Source organism: Mytilus californianus, unplaced genomic scaffold, assembly GCF_021869535.1.
Source record: "Mytilus californianus isolate M0D057914Y unplaced genomic scaffold, xbMytCali1.0.p SCAF_6, whole genome shotgun sequence".
Taxonomy (NCBI): domain Eukaryota; kingdom Metazoa; phylum Mollusca; class Bivalvia; order Mytilida; family Mytilidae; genus Mytilus; species Mytilus californianus.
In genome coordinates this window covers 30,488,884-30,509,572 of record NW_026262712.1, presented here as the reverse complement: position 1 = coordinate 30,509,572, position 20,689 = coordinate 30,488,884, and the positions used below count along the sequence as shown (strand labels likewise).

Below are 20,689 nucleotides of genomic sequence, written 5' to 3'. Positions count from 1 at the left end.
GAATGTTCATTCTCATATACCAGTTATAAAGTTATATTTATTTAGTGTGAAAACATTTTGCATTAATATTTCAATCACATAATTACATTCATAATTCGGTAAGTTGCTGATTTCATAAGATTAAAATCTAATAAATAAGTGCTGACGAGTTCAAAAGTCTTAAAAAAAACCGAAGCGAATTATAGCAGTTCTAAATAATGTAAAAAAATATGTAAATTTGCATTACATAACTGCCTTACATAACTTTTGAAGGACTATGAAGTGTAACTACAAGGGTTTAACAACATGTCAAGATGCCTGGTCACGTTGTATTGATACTTGTATAAAAGAGCATCCACTGCAGATGGATTTTAAAGATAAGGATTCCTGCCTTGCATTCTGGTGCCAAATAAACGTTGAGCTAGACATTTGGTAAGTCTTACTGCACGGACAAAGAAAAATAATTGTTAACTGAATATTACGAAATGTTTAATGAAATATTTAACAAGAGATAAAGGTTAAAAGGCGAATGATTTAAAAAGTTTTAATGACCATTTAAATTTCTGATCTGAAATGTCTGAACAAAAACAAGTTTAGTTCTGTTCCTGTTTAAACAGTCGTTCAGTAACATCGATACCGAAAAAAAAGTCGATGTATAATACTTGTGGAGGGGATTCCAATATTTCTGGTTTTTACATAATCTATCATCGGTCTCAAACCAAGTTATTGTATCGGAAAAGTAAAATAAATCTATCGACTTTTTTTAAATACGAGAAGCGCCTTAAGCAATGTAGTTGTCCATCTGTTTTTTTTTTGGGGGGGGGGGTTCTTTTACTTTATTCTAAAGTGTTCATTTATGTATTTTCTTCTTCCATTTTTTTTTTTTGGTAATGCAGGGATTTTTTTGTTCTAACAGTTCCCATTTAATATAGCCAGAAACCATTATTTTAATTTTTTAGTATAATTTAGTAGACATTATTACAATAAGTGAAAAGTTCGATGTGATGTTCGTATGAAGCTACAAAAAAAAACACTCTGAATAGGAATGAAGCACGTTGTATGTTCTCTTTTTCCTGAAAATCTACAACATATTGTACGTTTTAATATCAGCATAGACGTATCCATTTCCACTTCATTTTATAAATATTATTCTCTGGCTAAATTCTAAGAAATGTAAAAATTCAATGACATCTGAATAAATATACCATAGCAAGTTCAGAATGAATTAAAGGAAATGTGGGATATATGGCAATTAGAAAGTCTCCCAACTACAGAGAAAACTGACAAAATATCTAAAGTTCAACAAACGATCATCAAAACAGACAGGCGTCCGTACAATATTTCAAACTTTAAATTGAAATCGGGAATATTATCATGTAATATTACAAAGAAACCATATAACATCGCATACTTCAAAACCTGGAATTGATAAACTGATCAAATAAACTCATCATAGATACCAGGATTAAAAATCTACACGCCAGACTCGCGTTTCGCTAACAAAAAACTCATCTGTGACACTCCAATCAAAAAATTAACAAGGCCAAATAAAGTACGAATGTGAAAAGCGACACGGAATTCCGTTAATTTGCCAAATACAGCTACGGGTATCTACTCCGGGGAAAATCCTTAGTATTTCAAAACATTCCAAGTTTGGTAAACATTTCCTTTATAATTATGATAATGCAACTCATAAACTAATTATAGGTATTTACAGATCCAAGGGAATACCAAACAAAATTACCAAATGGTATATTACGTACTATGCTATTGTGATTTAATTTTCATCAGTTTGATTTTGAAATTTTCGTCCACTGACGAAAACTTTATGAAGATGTGTTTATGCTCATAAAACAAGTTTACCCTTATAATTGTCTTCCTTTTCTTTCCCAACAAGTATGTCCTTGTTTGCCATTATCTTTATATGACTTTATTTTTCGTGTATTTGTATTTAAATATTTAATCGTTTCTTCAAAGTTTACTTTCAACTTGTTTATGCTCGAGATTTTTATTGTTGACCATATTTTGCTATTGCCGTAACCATTATTTAGAATATATACTTTATTCTCGAATTTTCCATAACCTATACAATTTTATATATATGTGATTTATTTCTTTTTATAGAATTGAAAAAAGCTAGTTATGAAGTTCTATACAATGGAATCGAAAGTTGTCACTGCAAAGGAAAGATTAGGGTCTTCTCTCAAAAGATATGGTGCAATACAGATACTTCTTGGCCTAGGTTGTTTGATCATGACATTCGTTTCAATAGGAATCGACAAGAAAGTTTGTGACAACTTGGGGAAGAAAGGTATGATAAGCCATTTCGTCTTTCCTTTCACTTGAATATGATAATAATTGTTATATTATACCTGAGTTGATCGCTGTATCATGTTAAAAGAATGTACAAAGATATGAATGGAAAAAAAAAATGAGAATGTTTTTTTTCGCTTAAGCGCTTCAGACACACAAAAATTTAAAAAATTGTTATTTTCGGTCTCAATAGCATTTAGTATCTATCTTCATGCAATCAACATGGACACGGAACACTTGAAATATTGTTAACATGTGCCATTGATGTCACTCGACGTAATAAATGTTAATATGCAAACATGAAGATAAGTGATATCCCACAGATAAGTATATCTCAGTCATACAAATTGATACATTATATTTTTTTATAGAACATGTTATAACAAATGCAACTATACCTACCTTCTCGTTTGATAAGAAAACCATTATGCTCGGACTAGATGGAGGATCCGTGGTGTCTGCTATCTGGGTAGGTTACAATGATGTTTATAAGTATTATAGCAAACGTCAAACTTTGTAATAATAGAAATATAATAACAGAACTTTTATTGAGAACACAAAGACAGTTATATTTGTTTATTAACAATACCAAATAAAAACTGTGTTTTGCCCCAAAAAAGATAAAGTTATCAATACAATAGTAATGTTCATATCAACAAAAACAACAACAATAGCAACAACAACAAAAATACAATTGTAAAAATTATCATATTTCTATTTTATATTATTTATTTTTATTATTATTATTATTATTATTATTATTCTTATTATTATTATTATGATTATTATTATTATTATTGTTATTATTATTATGATTATTATTAATATTATTATTATTATTATTATTATTATTATTATTATTATTATATTTATTTATTTATTTATTTATTGATTAATCAATCAAATGTATTCATTTATGACTAAAAAACTAATATAATCGAATTGCAGAAGACTAATGTCTACCTTTTTAAACATAATTGTATTTTTTTATAAGGGCATGGAATGATTGAGACAATATCAAATTCATGATACAGACGCCGGATGTGATATTTGCTTAACCTTTGTATTGAAAAGAAATTCAACTTTTGAACGGCGTCTAACAATGAAGTTAGGAACCCATATTTGTTTTTAATAAATCTGCTAACCAAGGTGCCAAAAGAGAGCGATTCAGTTAAAAAAATAGCTAAAATAATGAACATATTTATATGAAGTATGGGAAAGGTTGGCAACTTTAAATCGTAATCCTTGGTGAACAAACCTTTCTTCAAGAAATGTATGGATGTGTTATTTCTATTTATTATAGATTGTTGTCACAGGAGTTATCCCAGCTTATATGGCAAGAAATGCAGACTACAGCTTGATAAAAACTGTAGGTTATTGTAATTTATAGATATGTTGCTACTATAAAATAAAAAAAAAAACTTATTAGATAACAAGATGTGATGTGATTGCAAATGAGAAAACAACTCTCCACTAGAGACCAATTGACGTAGAAGTTAGCAAGTATAGGTCAAAATACCTTTAAAAATGACCAATTTCCATACCTAATGGCAAGCATTTAATGGCCTAAAAATGACAAAATTAATGTTAAACTATTCAAACGAGAAAACTAACGGCCTGGTTTATGTACAACACAATAAATGAAAAACAAATATGATAAACAGTACCAAAAAAACAACCACCGAATAAAAGGATCCTGACTTAGTGCATCTTATAAATGTTTGCATATTTTAGATATAAGTTGGTAAATCAAATATTGATATATTGTCATGGTTTAAATAATTTCAATGGGAATTTTCGTCACAAAAATATGAAGGAAGCTGGTACAAATACGACATTTGTTTACTGTTTGCTTCTTTGAAATTGAAAGCTTTAAAAAAAATCAGCCGACACGAATATCAAAAGATACATATGATCGTTCTTTCTTTTTTCATAGAAAGTGGTTTTCATGGTTTTCAGCATTATGGCAGCATCATTGTTCGTACCCATCATTGTTGGTGCAGCTTTAACTAACTTTATACTCGTAAGTCCAAACATATTTTCAACACTCTACAGTCATGGCATTTAAATATGCTATTTGTTTTAAGAAAGATTAAATTAAAATATTTTGAATTTTTGTCATGCACTATCATCATTTTCAACTACAATTCTTAGCAGATATTCTTATCGGTCAACTTTCTCTGGAAACATAAACGAAAGATGATCTCGGACTCAATTTTAGATCATTTAACTTGTCAATATATCATCCAATTTTACCTTTTTTTTGTATACCCAAGCTTTTCAGCGTTCAAAACAGAACTATATGAAGAATTCTAATGCAATTTTCATGAACATAATTTTTTCATTGGATAAATTCGCTTAAGCCGACTTGATTTGCTGGAATTCTCAAATTTTTTATTTATACAATATGATCAAAAATTGAACATAACCTATCTCAAAAACGCCGTTTCAATGATATATTCGTCAAATCTGAATAGTACCAGTTACGAAATAACATTCGTTTTGAAAGTGTTCCTTTGTTTGACGTTATGTGTTGCCATGATGTTTATGTGTCAAAATCTTTCATAAAGTTTCGCGGACTTAATCTTATTTTAAATTGATACATTTTTACAAGCTCTAATGTAAGACTTATTTTTGTTATGCATTATTATAGTAAGAACAGTACTGCTATTCCTTAATTATGTTTCGAAGATAGCAAAAACATCTGAACTTTCCTTAGGTTTTTAAGGAACATCATTTTGACGTTTCGAATAACCTGGGAATGCATTAACATTAAGCACACTGTTTCTTTCTAGTTGCAAACAATGTGTGTTTCTATCCTATGTTACCATTTGTGTTGGAATATTTGTGTCTTCATTTATTTATTTTTTTATTACAGCGTGATAGCCACAAGGAATTGCTTGTCATAACTGGTCTTATATCCCTTCTAGAATTCATTGTGTCCTTTGCTGCATCAGTCTACTGCTGTGCATCACCATGGGCTCCATGCAAACTAGCGGTATGTTTTTTTTTTTTATAATTTTCATTCATTGGTCGATATTTTCCTTTATACGATTTCATTATAAAAAAAGAAAAAAATTACACTTTTTTCTAAAGCCCTTTTCATTATGACCTCCCGTGAGATTGTTACATTTTCCATATATGCATTATATTGCTTCTATCATATTTAAACTCATCATAGATACAAGGATTGAAATTTTGTACGCCAGACACGCGTTTTGTCTATAAAAGACTCACCAGTGACGCTCGAATAAAAATAAATTAAAAAGGCCAAATAAAGTACGAAATTGAAGAGCATTGAGGACCAAAAATTCCTAATGTGTTGCCAAATACAGCTAATGTTATCTATTCGAAGAGTAGAAAATCATTAGTATTTCGGAAATCCAAAGTTTTGTAAACAGTTTATTATAATTATGACCATATTAATGATAATTCATGTCAATATAGTATATTATTCAACTTAATTGACCTTCTCGCCTCTCTTTATGTGTTAAGATTAAGTATATATTTTGACAACTTGATCATATCGACATTTTATTCTAACTATGTGTTCTTGTAGTGATATCATATATTTAGTTGATCAAAATTATAAAATTACAGCTTATATACATGAATTACAAACTTAGAAATACAAAACCCCATTAGAGAAATTTGACGTGATGTCACCAACAAAATGTAACCGTAAAAAAATACAAAAAGTGACTATCTATGTGTCGACTACTTTGAACAATAATTTTAGGTCCCTTTTGGTCATATAGCTCTTCAAGTGTTTTGGTAGTTATACGTCCTTGATTTTCAAATATTTGGCTTTGAGCGTACCGGATGAAGGAAAACCAAGGAAAGCGCTCCAAACTCATCAAATTTATAAAGTGTTATTTTCACTTTGTTCCCAAGATTTGTCAATGTGAAAGACAATACAACAGTTACGGTTTGTCTTTTTATTTTTTTATTGGAAGAAAGCAATATATTTCGTCGTTTAATTTTTTTTCTTAATCTAGACGTAGAAACTATATATCATTTGTAAAAAAAAACAATGGTTGATGGTATTGCTTATATGAAAACATGAACGAATGACCATTTTCGATCAATAAATATTTCAGAAGAAAGACAAACAAGTCAAAGACGAGCAATTCGTTGACAACGAGAAGCAAATGACAAAGCTAGAACTTCCAGAATATCAACCATAATAAAGTTATTCCCAATGGACTATACAATGATCACAAAAACCACCATGTCCTTTTATTAACCAAAGCACGGCTTTTGTATTGCTTAGTTGAGTGTATGTATATTCTGTCTAATAGTATTTTTGAAAATGAAAGGGTTTAATGTCAGTTTGTTGTGTGAAATTTTTTGGTAATTTAAATATAAATAAAAAAAAATAATAATTACGTGTGTATCATGTATCATTAACTGAAAAAGTTTTAACAGTTCTTAAATCTAATTAGGAAATGGCAATTTAAATTAAATATTTACGTTTAGTAATTATGAAACTGTAATCTTGCTGCAACTTTTTGTATGTTTTTACTTAAAATAGAATTATATTTTATATAAGCTTTTTTTTTATATATAACAGTGCTCACAGTGTATTGAAAATATTAAATCAATACCTGTGTATGGCGAGATCGTATGAGAAGACAATTGTTTGGTCCGTCAATTTCTTTTTTATTTTATGAGGTCATCCTAGTTTTATTCGAAACTCAAACACGGTAATATAATCAACTAGGAGATATACTCCATGTGCAAGGGTTGCTGGAATATTGCTTCATCGAAATAAAAGGTAACAATTGGGAAGCTGAAATCCTTTCTTTTGTCGTAAACTGTTGTTCACATCTGACCTTCATTGTCAATTTGTAGATGAAAATTAAGACACGAGGAAGACTCAGCTGTATCTGTTGTATCCTTTATTTTGAGTAAGATGGGATAAAAGCTGGAAAACATGTTTTTGAATCGCACTTGTTGTTTTAAATTATATTTTGGTCGTTTATAAGTTTATGCACCTATAATTAGTAAATTTAAAATGTAAGTTGGTATTTTGAAATAAGGCGATATGATATGATGGTAGTTGAACAAGTATCATTCAAGGGATGCTGATTAGATGTTGATCATGATTTATTGATAAACAATCCATTGACCGTTTTATTAATTATTTCTGCTGCATAATAAATAAAATTTTGTGATTTCGGAAGGCACAAACAAAAGGCGTTTCATATATTCCCATTTTACTTAAAACTGATATATTATCAGATTATATAAACCGTACAATATATTTATATATATATTTGCTTAAATAAAGGTATATAAAATATCATATTAGCAAATGTCAGTTAATTTAATTAGTAGAATTAAAAACGTGTCTAAACTAGTTTGTCATCAGTTTCAGGGAAAAAATAAATGAGTGTTCTATTGAAATATCATATTGGATGCTTTATATTATTCCTTTTGACTTTTGTATAGCAAATATAGTAGAATATAGATTAAATAACGACGAAAATGTTACATGCCCACTGTTATGTATGAATCAACTATAAAAGAATATAGAATAATTACAACCATAATCAATTGAATCTTCAGAATTATTTAATACGTTAGTGTTTGCCTTATGCAGCATCGGCAAGACTATTTCAAAGGACAATGCAAAACGAAAGAGAATTAATACAAAAGCAATTAAGGAACACGTTGACAATTTTGTAACAGTCATGGAATTTAATGAACTTTTGTGTATCAGGGAAACCAGTTTTTAAACTATAAAACTAGAGAGAAAATAACAGGGGCTCCTTTGAACTTCTAATGTAATTTTGATTTATTTTTTGTATATTTATAATACAATAACATTAGGTCAGCTTGCTTGTAATAATAAACTTTCATTCGAAATTAGTTGAGTATTTTGTTAGTTCCAATATACAACATTCATGCCTCATTGAAAACAGTTTAAAGCATTGGGAAACATAATGCATGTTCGGAGTATTTTATCCCTTTGGTTTCTCATGTCTAAAAAGTTAGCTATACACAATATAAAAAAAGAAAACACGAGTCACAATTGCATCATTTTTTAGAAGAATGTATCAATCGAAATATGAGGAATATGTCAATGAAAAATAATCATTAAAATTGCGACAACCTGCACTTTGTCATCCTTGATATTGTCTATTTATTCCCTTTTAAATGAATTTGATCGGATATATAGATAAAATAGATATACATTGTCTCGAAAAACTATTTGCACATGGCATAGAAATAGGTAGAATGCAAGGCTGTACCGACCATTTATATGCTGTTTCGAGCCGAGTACAAATAAAATTTATGTTTCGAGAAAATTAATAATTATTCTCTTTATACTTCAATGCATTCAACTGTTGAACATGAAATATTTTCGGTAAACACCATCAATGCAATTTGACTGGGGAAATAACACAGTTGCAGTATAAATCAATTGTCATTGCTTTTGATTTGTGTCAGTTGTATAGTGTCTTCGATGTCAATTTTCATCATTCCCTATTGAAAACATTAACTACTTATATTCTACCTGATTTTTTTCATTAAAAGCATGTTGCCTTATAATGATGTATATATCATCCAATACGACAACATATGACTTCGGATCTGATTAACTTGTCCTAGCCACAATTCCCTCCTTTTTTACTCCATGACCGCCTTGGTGGTCTTGTGGTAGCGTGTTCGCTTTGAGTACGGCAGGTATCGGGTTTGAACCCCGACCGGGTCAAACCAAACACTTTAGAATTGGTATGTGCTACTTCTCCGCTAAGCACGCGGCATTAAGGAGCAAAGGCATAGAATGGTCGGCTCGGAGTCGGAATAATGTGTCTGGGTAGTGTGACATGTATTCCTGCGGACGCTTATCTTGTGAACTAGCACGTTCAGCGTGTTGGTTGGTATAGAGCAGGGTTAATTTTAATATTACATTAACATGTTCTCGTCCTGAATATGCATTAAATTAGCCGATGGAGGTTAAATTGCCATCCATCATCACCATCTTTCCTCCATTGTTACGTCACCGAGAGCGTTTAATCACAGTACTGTAACTTTCTATGTGTAACTCAAAGGGTGTCACTTAAATAGCAGAAATTGCTTACCCATCCGGAGCACCTGAGATCAATCCACCCAATATTTATTCGGATTCTTGTTGCTCAGTCTTTAGGTTTTGAGCTGTTGTTTTTCTCTTCATCGTTTTCCTATTGGCGGTGGTAATCTGCACATAGGGTCATTGTTTGCGAGTTTTGTACCTTTTCTCATGTTATTATTGTATATTTGGTGTGTTATTATAGCGTAGTGTATGGATCCCATAAATAAATTCTTAATTAAATGTTTATAACTGAACAGATCTGGTTAGACTACCGGATAAATGTCTACATATACAAACACACATTGTAATATTAGTAAATGCACTTATTTGATACCCAGTATAAACTACTCAAAGATACCAGGTTTAAAATTTAGCTATTAAGAAATTGATCAGACCTCTATCTGTGACTTTTTGGGAGCGTCGGACAACGAAACACAGTCCATACACATAACATGGAAATTGTCGATTCAGACTTGTGACGGCAAGTTGCTCTCTTGAAATGGTAATAGATTTATTTTCGAGTAGAGGAATGTTACATCATTCGATTCCTTATTTATTTCTCCACCAATATGTGACTTTTATACACCTACTTATCCCCTAAAGCACAAAGAAGCCATCTACCATTTACAGCACCATTCGTTCACATTGAACAAGGTATTGCGATCTGGCAAGATGTCCTCACTTATATGGGGCTGATTAGAGTGTCAAATAATTTCGAAATTTTGATTTAACCGATTAAAACAATTTCTTCAAAATACCAAAGAAATTGCTGTGGTACAAATAGGTTTTGTAGAATTCGGTCGTACTTATTCAATATATTTGTTGAAAGTTCTCAAATATTTACTGTTTAATTAGATTAAAGAAAGAAAAAAGATTACAATACCTGCCTTTTAAAATATTTTAGTGAGGACATTATTATAAAAATAATAACTGACATTTTAAACGAAAGAAGATTATATGTTTTGCATCCATTTGCCTTATAAATGATTTTATATTCATACAATTAAACAGAACTGGTGAATCATGATGTGTAATCGACTACTGTATGGGTTTTTTCACACCTTTCTAGTTTAAGCAGTACGTTTTAACACATTATTAGCAACACTTCTATATTAAAGCTTATAAGTTAATACAATTACTTACGCTCATTGTTTGAGGAGGTATTAGACACTTTAATGTAGACAAGAATTAAATTGATAGATAATGTTCATTTCATTTCTTTGTCTTCTAAATGGTTACCTAAGCACACTATACGTTTTACATTGAAGAACAAAAATATGTTTCGGTCAGTTAAAGTCATTTATTCCCGACTCCTGAAAAATATACCAAAAAATTATAAATGACGAATACTGATCTCATAACAATGTATTTGAAAAATAAATCAGTAAGAAAATATAATATATTTTTTTAGTAAAGTATCAAATATTTCATGTAAATATTTTGGGTAAAATACGACAGTTAAACATGCACGACAGCGGAAATGGATGTGAGTCCGGTCATCATAGCTGAGGAAATTAAACCAAAAAGAGAGGCAAAATATATTCAAACTTTTGAGTCGATGACAAGCTGACAACGCCGTGGATAAAAGACGTCAAAAAGACAAACAACAATAAACAAACACCACAAGGAAAACTATAGACTGCGCAACACGAAACCCACCAAAATCGGGTGATCTCACGTGCTCCGGAAGGGCAAGCAGTTTGTTCTACATGTGCCACCCTTCGTGTTGCTCATACATGTTCAAACTCGGTGCTAAGTTTAATTTGGTGATGTCACTATCAGCAATGTTGCTGCAATATTAAGAACTATATCGTAATGTTGTTAGTATATATCATACAACGACTGAAAATACAAAAGTCTTAAAACTCAAAGCAACCACAATCAGGTTGTGGGTTATTTGGCATGCGCTGTGTCAATTGAGATCGTTGGTATTCTAAGGGCTCTTTCCTAAGACGTTTATTTGCCGTTTTGGGTCGTTTTCTGTATCCTTTAACAAATCGTTAAATAATCTAAATATCCGAAGTTTCCGTGCAAACTAAAAAAATACGTGCTTTTGATGGTCCTTTTAATTCTGTTGATAGTTATGATTTTTATACTCTCTACACTACACTTCCACACAATCTTATCAAGAAAAAGTTTTCATATTTAATTCAATGGTCTTTTGAAAATTCTCATTGCAAATTTATTTGCTGTAACTCGTTTAAAACCTTTGTCTGTACGAAAAAGGAAAGTAAGCTATGTACACTTACTGGAAATGTGAAGATATGATTGAAGCTTTAAATTTTATCCTGGGCAACATATATGTACGTTTCGGCGATAAAGTGTATCGACAGTTAGTAGGTATTCCTATGGGCACTAATTGCACTCCGTTAATAGCAGATTTATTCCTGTATTGCTGTGAATCACAGTTTAAGGCCAAACTTAGTAAAGACACGTCATTGTTACATTTGATTGACACATTCAACAATACCTACCGTTATCTTGATGATATTTTTTCGTTAAATACTCCAGAGTTCTCTAAATATACCATAGAAATTTACCCAAAGGAACTTACGTTAAATAAATCTTACATAAACAGAAGTAGTTGTCCTCTTCTAGATTTAGACATTTCTAAAGGGAAACTCCATACTAAAATTTACGACAAAAGAGAAGAATTTTCATTCCCTATTGTTTATTTTCCTTTATTAAGACGGCGATGTGCCTTTGGCTCCACCATACGGTGTTTATATATCCCAACTCGTTCGTTATAACCGTGTGTGTAGTGATGTCATAGATAATAACAAACGTAATCAATGCATCACTGGTAAATTATTAAGTCAGGGATTTTGTTACCATAAATTACTTAAAACATTACTAAATTATTTCATAGAAACAAAGATTTGATTAATAAATTTGGCTGTGCCTGCAGAAAACTTATTAAAAACGGTATTTCACATCCTAATTTTTACGGTAATATTGTACTGAAAGCGTGGAAATCACTATGTGATCCGTGTAAACTCATCGAACCTTTAAACAAACTTATTAGTAAAGGTTATCTTATTAATGTTGTAATAAGATCTTTGAATATTGTTTACATTGGCACTAACATCGATTTTGTCATCAACAAATTAAAACATAACTAAATTTTTATTCTTTTCGAATGTTTTTTTTTTTTTGGGGGGGGGGGGATGTATAAATACACATCCACGTTCATTTTCTATTTAGAGATTGCTTTATCTATATGTCGTGTACATGTTATTATTTTGTACAAAAACTTTGTACAAGTAATAACTTGTACGATGCCATCATACAAGCTATTACTTGTACACATATAATTGTACAAGTAATTACTTGTACAATTTTTGTTGAGAAAAAGATAATTACTTGTACAACCCACTATCTTTTTTGAGTTATATTTGTTTCTTTTTGTTTTGTTTTTTTAAATGTTTTATTCAAAAACTCCTTTCTTTGGGTTTGTTATTTTGGGTTTTTTTTTTGTCATTTGTCGGGTTATTATTTTTTTTTCTTATTTATTTGTTTGTTTATTTTTGCTTTGTAGACATCATTCAGCGTATGTATTTTTGAAATTTATATTGTTTGATTTTCTTTTCTTTTTTTCAAGTGTTTTTAAGTATTGATTTTGTAATGTTAGAAGGTTACAGACGAACGACGGACGCAAATTAATAACATAAGCTAACATGACACCTTGAGCAAATTGAGCTAAACAGCTTGTTGTCACTTAAACACGGACTACTGGTGCAAAGTGACAAAGTCGTTAAAAGGAAAAACAAAATGAAACCCTTTTACCATTTATTTTCAAACATAAATCATGACAAAAGTTTATATGATATCCTATATGGGAAACTCAAACAAAAGTCAAGCATAATAGAGCAAATAAACTATTTGTTTGCACAAGACTAGGACGCATGACATCTGGAATTACACAATAAGTTCAATCTTTTGTATTTACATTTGCCTGTTTAACAGCCACCCCGACATCTGCAGTGAACATGTCCTTGACCACCACTGAAACAAAGCAATTGTACTGCTTTTCTGACGTTAACCTCAGTGTTCTCTGGTATGTCCAATATTGTCAAATCCTTTCTCTGAATCTTTTCGATTTGATTGCGACTCATTAAACCAATCATGGTTCCAACTTTTGTTCCTATTTTGTATCCATTTTCCTGATAATTTCTCTGCTGATATTGGCAAATTTTTTTTTTTAACACCTTATAAGTTTTGTGTATGCCTCCATCATGACCAACTCCAGACTGTGCTGTTCTAATGAGACAGTAAAGTTCATCAACTGTACAATAATAGGTAATTTTGTCTCCTTTGCGAATGATTTTTTCAATTCCTGCTACATTCAAAACATCATACTGCCTTAAGAAATATCTTTGAAGTGCTGTTTTTTGGAACATAATTTGTCTTCCTTTACATTACTAATAGTCTCTCTGTATCTTTCACGTGTGAATACTTAATTATTAGAAGATTTATTGTCATCCCACAATTTAATTATTTCATCATGAAATTTCTTTTCTACACTGTTTTCCATATTTACACTTCAATTATGCCTACTAAACTGAACAGTTTTGCTCACATATTTGTTAAATAAAAAGTACTCATATGTTAAAAGTTTATACTTTTATGCTTAGTAATAAATTGTTTGTTTAAAGGGATAAGATATGTTGTGAACATCAATATGACAAGGTAGAATAATGATTTGTACAAGTTATCATCTTTTTCTCAATAAAAATTGTACAAGTAATTACTTGTACAATTGTATTTGTACAAGTAATAACTTGTATGATGGCATCATACAAGTAATTACTTGTACAAAATGTTTGTACAAATAATAACTTGTACAAAATAATAAAATGTACACGACATATATATAACATGATACATATTTATTATGAGGTTAAATCCTAACTATCCTACTGCCTGTCGATACTTTTATATTGGCATTGCACAAGTCATGTCTTCTTTGACTGTCCATGGCGTTTAAAACACTAAATCCTTGGGTGTGTTTTAATTGAAGAAAGATAAGAAGTTAGCAATATCCTTTAACCCTACGTTCCGCTATATAGATGATGTTCTCTCACTAAATAATACAAAATTTGGTGACTATGTTGAACGAAACTATCCCATCGAACTGGAGATAAAGGATACAACAGATACAGTTAAGTCTGCCTCTTATCTTGACTTACATCTAGAAATTGACAATGAGGGTCGTTTGAAAACAAAACTTTACGACAAAAGAGATGATTTCAGCTTCCCAATTGTGAACTTTCCGTTTCTATGTAGCAACATTCGAGCAGCGCCTGCATACGGAGTATATATCTCCCGATTGATACGATATTCCCGGGTTTGTGTTTCCTATCATGATTTCCTTGATAGAGGATTGCTGCTCACAAGGAAGCTATTAAACCAAGAGTTCCAAATGGTGAAGTTGAAGTCATCCCTTCGTAAATTTTACGGACGCCATCACGAGTTGGCTGACCGTTATGGAATAACCGTTTCAGAGATGATATCGGATATGTTCCTTATGTCGTAACTACAATACCCTCCCTTTTCACGAATGTGACTTACTGAATTAGACTATTTACCGGATTTGTAATAACATAAGCAACACGACGGGTGCCACATGTGGAGCAGGATCTGCTTACCCTTCCGGAGCACCTGAGATCACCCCCAGTTTTTGGTGGGGTTCGTGTTGCTTAGTCTTTGGTTTTCTATGTTGTGTCATCTGTACTATTATTTGTCAGTTTGTTTTCGATCTATAAGTTTGACTGTCCCTCTGGTATCTTTCGTCCTGCTTTTTTAATTGATTTTAGACTCTGATGCATGATTTTTTATCATTAATTGTTTTTGGCTTTAAACTAGCTTTCAGTAACTGCGAGTACTCTCAAATCGTACTTTTTTAATTTGACCTGTTGACACAATTTGTAATGCATTTTTGTAAAATATGTTTACTTATTTTGTGTTATATCTCGTCTCACTATTTTTAATATGTACCATCTTTAATAAGTATTTAGTGTGTACTCGTACTGTGAACAACAAATTTATTTATTTAGTAAAAAATATTTTCGTACTACTAACAACAAAATTATTATATTTAGATTTACCTGTGTACGTTATTTTATTTAACGCCATTTTGTCCTAGGTCAGAGTTATCTTTTTGGCATTGTTTTACATCTTTTTTTTAATAATATTGTATTTATATTGTGTCATAGATCAAATTTATTCGTTCAGTGTATGTTTACTTGTTTTTGTTTATATGTCTTTTTGATCGAGTTAAGCCATTTCAATTGATATTTTATAGTGTGTCTTTTTATGTTGTAATGTTACACTACTGTTTCAGTTTAGAATGAAGGTTGGCGCAAGGTAAAACGTTTAAACCCGCTGCATTTGTATGCACCTGTCCTAAGTCATAAGCCTGTTGTTCAGTGGTTGTCTTTTGTTGATGTGGTTCATAAGTGTTTCTCGTTTTTTTATATAGATTAGACCGTTGGTTTCCCTGTTTGAATTGTTTTACACTAGTCATATTTGGGCCCTTTATAGATTGCTATTCGATGTGAGCCAAGGCTCCGTGTTGAAGGCCGTACTTTGACCTATAAATGTTTACTTTTTACACATTGTGACTTGGATGGAGAGTTGTCTCATTGACACTCATACCACATCTTCTTATTTATATTACTAGGATCTGCTGCTAGATATGAAGATGATTTTGTTAAAAAAAATAAAGACTGAAACTCATGAGTCGACAATAAACTGACAACACCATGGTAAAAAAGAAAAAAGGACTAACAGACAAACAACAATATATAAAACACAACATAGAAAACTAAAGACTGAGGAACACGAACCCCATCAAAAATCGAGGGTTATCTGATATGCTCCGGAAGGGTAAGCACATTATGCACCACATGTGGCACCTGTCGTGTTGCTTATAAAAACACAAACCCGGTGATAAGTCTATTTCGGTAGGACACATTAGGGCAAAAGGAGGATGGGATTGCGGTTAAAACGGTTGAAACATATCCGTCGTCATCTTAGCTTAATAGCATCCGTGTTAGCAGAATCCCTCTATCAAGGAAATCATGATAGGAAACGCAAGCCCTGGAGTATCGTATCAACTGGGAAATATATACTCCATATGCAGGCGTTTCTGGAATGATGCTAACTAGAAATGGAAAGTTCACAATTCGAAACTGAAATCATCTCTTTTGTCGTAAATTTGTGTTCTCAGCCGACCCTCATTGTCATTTTCTAGATGTAAGACAAGATATCAGGCAGACTTAACTGTATCTGTTTTATCCTTTATTTCAAGTTCGATGGGATAGATGCGTTTATCATAAAGGATTTGTTGTAAAAATTTGAAAAGGCAACAAAAACGAAAAAGGACAACACAAAAAGAGACGAAAGAAAAGTAGCAACCCTCTATTTAGGAAGCAATAATAAGAGACGGAAGCTATAGAATATCATTACAACCGGGAGATATATAAATATATATCATATGCTAGCGCTACTGGGATGATGCTACATGAAAATAGGAAGTTCACAATTTGAAAGCTACAATCATCTTATGTGTCGTAATGTTTGCCTACCCTCATTGTCAAAAACAAGAAATAAAATCCAAGTCATTAAATTCAAAATTTAAAAAATGTACAAACAATTTGAAATCATCAAATACAGTTTATGTATACGTTTATTTAAGGTACACCGTCTACGATACAGATATTAATAACGATTTTTTTACTAATAGAATTTTTTTCTAAATTTATACGAAATGAATGCAAATGACAATCACATTTTGCAGGAAGCATAAACCGTCGTCAGAAATTGTCTAGTGAGATTTAATCCGTATAAATTAACGTGCAATTACACGTCATACAGATAAAGAATAAATATCATATAAAGATGTCAATTTCAGTGTTATAGCTGGTTAAATATTTATCAAATTTTCTTTATTATAATATATAGATTTCTGTCACTGCATCGTGTGTGATACGATATTCTTCCACTCTTGACAGTTTAATTTGCAAATTTAAAACGCGAGGCTTGCCGAGCGTTTTAAATATTCAAATTTAACTGACAAGAGTGGAGAATATCGTATTGCACGAGATTTGGTGGTGGAATCTGTTTCTCTAATTATTCATAGACGTTAGGAAGACAAACTTTATCTTTCTTTTCCAATGATCTGCAAAAAGATGTGTTCTTTCTATGTGACATCATCAGACATAGTCGCCATTTGTCTTGATGTCACAATAGGAAATTCAGAGAAAAGCAAGAAAATTGCACGTCATAGTTGAATTTTGGCCAATGACGTACTGAGATCAAACGTACCACAAGTTGATGTATCTAAAAAATAATCAATGGGTCAGGAAAAGACTAAGAATTAGAGAAACGTGTACATTATCGGATAATAGTTTATTGTCACATATTTCTATCAATTGTTCATATTTCAATGTATATAATATGTCATTAACTCGATGTTTTAAAACATTATTTGCACGAAGTACACGAACACTGTGAGAAAATGGTGTTTATTAATTAGGTGAGCTGAGCCAAATATTCTATAATCCTGGGTTGCATTCATACAATTGTATGCAAGTGACGTAATCAAATTATTCATGTCATGGCCGTTGTTTTGTTTAACCAATTTCACGTATATAGATATAGGAAGATGTGGTATGAGTGCCAATGAGACAACTGTCCATCCAAGTTACAATTTATAAAAGTAAACCATCATAGGTCAAGGTACGGCCTTCAACACGGAGCATTGGCTCACATCGAACAGCAAGCTATAAAGGGCCCCAAAAAATTACTAGTGTAAAACCATTCAAACAGAAAAACCAACGGTCTAATCTATATAAAAACAAGAAACGAGAAACACGTATGAACTACATAAACAGACGACAACTACTGTAATCAGATTCCTGACTTAGGACAGGTGCAAACATTTGAAGCGGGATTAAAAGTTTTAATGGTACCAAACCTTCTCCCTTTTCTGAAACAATAGTAAAACATCACAACATAGAAAAACACACTATAAAATATCAATTGGAAGGCTTAACTCAATCAAAAAAAGTAAATTAACACACAATGCTGTCTGAACAAGGTTTTCATATAATTTCTCGAATATTCAATTCTCCACAAGCTATTATTTTCGTTTAGAAAGGCGACAAAACTCGACTGGCTGCTTTCTCACTTATCCAATCATAAACCACCAGTATAGGTGTTCATCTATCCACATACGAAAAAAAGTATAACAAAAATACTGCACTCCAAGGCAAATTCAAAAAGGGAAAGTCCATAAAAACTGACAAAATCGAATGCTATTAATCAACGGAACAAATGAAAAACAACTGCCATATTCGTGACTTTGTACAGGCATTTTCCAAAGAAAATGGTGGATTTAACCTTATTGTATAGATTGGGAAACCTGCCACTTTGATGACAGTTGTTTATATTCCGTTATTTTGACCGAATTGATATACTCCTTACGCGGCTGAAGTTGGAATATTGCTGCTAAGGTGAGGGAGATTGTTAATGGAAAGAACATCATCAATGTACCTGTATGTGAAACCAAATAATCTAGCTTCTTTGATCTTCTTGTTTTTACAAGTGTTTGAAGGAACACCGACTCATATATAAATAAAAAAAGGTCGAGGGGTTAATATGTTGTCAATGAGAAACTCCAGCATTCTAATCAATTGTTCTTCGGTGTAGCATGTTTGTTTTTCGGGCTCATTTTTAACAAAATATGTAGAATTTTATCCCAAAACAATAAAATTGTAGCGTGTGCAACCGTTTTTAAAAAGAAAAGCATTGTTGATTATATCTTTAAGACGGCCGTTTTTTTAATTTTTCATGTGGTATGTTGGTGGAAATGGTGGAAAATCGAAGGTATGATAGACTTTATTTCAGAAATGACCGAGATTTAAAATTTTCCAGTAGTTCTGTTCAGTTCTAAAGAATCCACATATGGTTTATGACACTACGCGAGAAAACAGTGTCGTAGTATTTCTGTAATCCCTTTTTCACTGTGGATACAATTTTGGTAAATCTAACGGACAATTCCTTTGTAGAACATGCATATGAAGTACTGTACCGTTGTTTGTACGGAGCCTTGTGAAATTTAGGTATCCAGTACAAACAATCTAAGTCATCAGATTTGTTGTTCGTCGAAATATTCAATAAGGCCATAAAGGACTTGTGATTTGCTAAGATCTCATCTTTATCAAATGTAACGTTTAATTACGTGGGATTACCCGAGTGTTCATTTATCCCTCATTCTTTGATGAGACACTCGTTATAATAGGATTAACATACAAAAACAATATTGCTTGATTCTTTGTCCGCATGACATATTTATCTTGAAGAGACTTCAGACATTTCACAGCCTCTTTGTCTCTAAATACGGACCTAGGTCGAACATTTACACAGTTTCAACTTGTAGATTCCTAGTTTGATATTAACTGAAAACAATATAGGGGATAAGTTACATCCTTGTTTCACTCCCAAGTCAACTATAAACATATTTGTCATGTACCAATTGATTTTACGTGCTTTACGAACATCTACGTACAGGGATACTAGCCGTTTCAAGAACGTTTCGTTTTCTGCCAAGTGCCATTAATTTATACCACAACATTTTTCTGTTCACGGATTAAAAGGCTTTTTTTTTGTGTCGATGAAGCAAGAAAACGTCGATTTACGTTCAATTTTCTTATTATTATTATCTCTAAGCAAATCGACTATAGTTTGGAACTGTTTCTTTGAAATTTCTAACCAAAAACGAACCTGATCTTTCTCCACTCCACTAGATACTCAAGTAAGTGTTCTTACAAACGACGTTATATTGCAAAGTTCTACTAAATCCAAAACGAAAAGTCATTCCATTGTAATTACGTCTGTTGTATAATTTTTGTTCCTCTTGCAATAGTATGAAAACGTTTGACTTTTTACACCAGTATTCCTTTTGAAAAAAAATTGAATGAATTCGACAAACTTGGTATCATGAAAACGACTAATGTATATACAATTTTAAAGAGGAACAATTCATAATTTGTAAAACAAACAATACTGATGTGTTTTAAACAGACAATCGGCATTCCTAGGGGAACGCACTATAATATTCTTCTTGTCGACTCTCTTATCTACCGCCTTAAGGCAGTTTTGATACAGGAGCTCTTCAGGAAAAATGAAAATAACCTAGCAATATCCTCTAACTTCGCATTCCGACCTGCAGAGCTTGTCCTTGCATCTTATAATTCAAAGTTTGGTGACCATGTTGAAAGCATCTATACATCACATTTTAAATAAAGATAC

At 31.6% G+C, this 20,689-nt stretch overlaps 1 protein-coding gene across 1 annotated transcript; it reads left to right on the top strand.

Moving 5' to 3' along the window:
• Nucleotides 1–259: 259 nt before the first annotated feature.
• LOC127704141 (uncharacterized) lies at nt 260–8,166 on the top strand. The gene is made up of 7 exons (XM_052208030.1): nt 260–411; nt 2,104–2,290; nt 2,664–2,761; nt 3,596–3,661; nt 4,229–4,315; nt 5,171–5,290; nt 6,393–8,166. Exons 2-7 carry the CDS (start codon nt 2,122–2,124, stop codon nt 6,477–6,479), a joined length of 627 nt encoding a protein of 208 aa, XP_052063990.1. The 5' UTR covers nt 260–411; nt 2,104–2,121; the 3' UTR covers nt 6,480–8,166.
• Nucleotides 8,167–20,689: the final 12,523 nt, after the last annotated feature.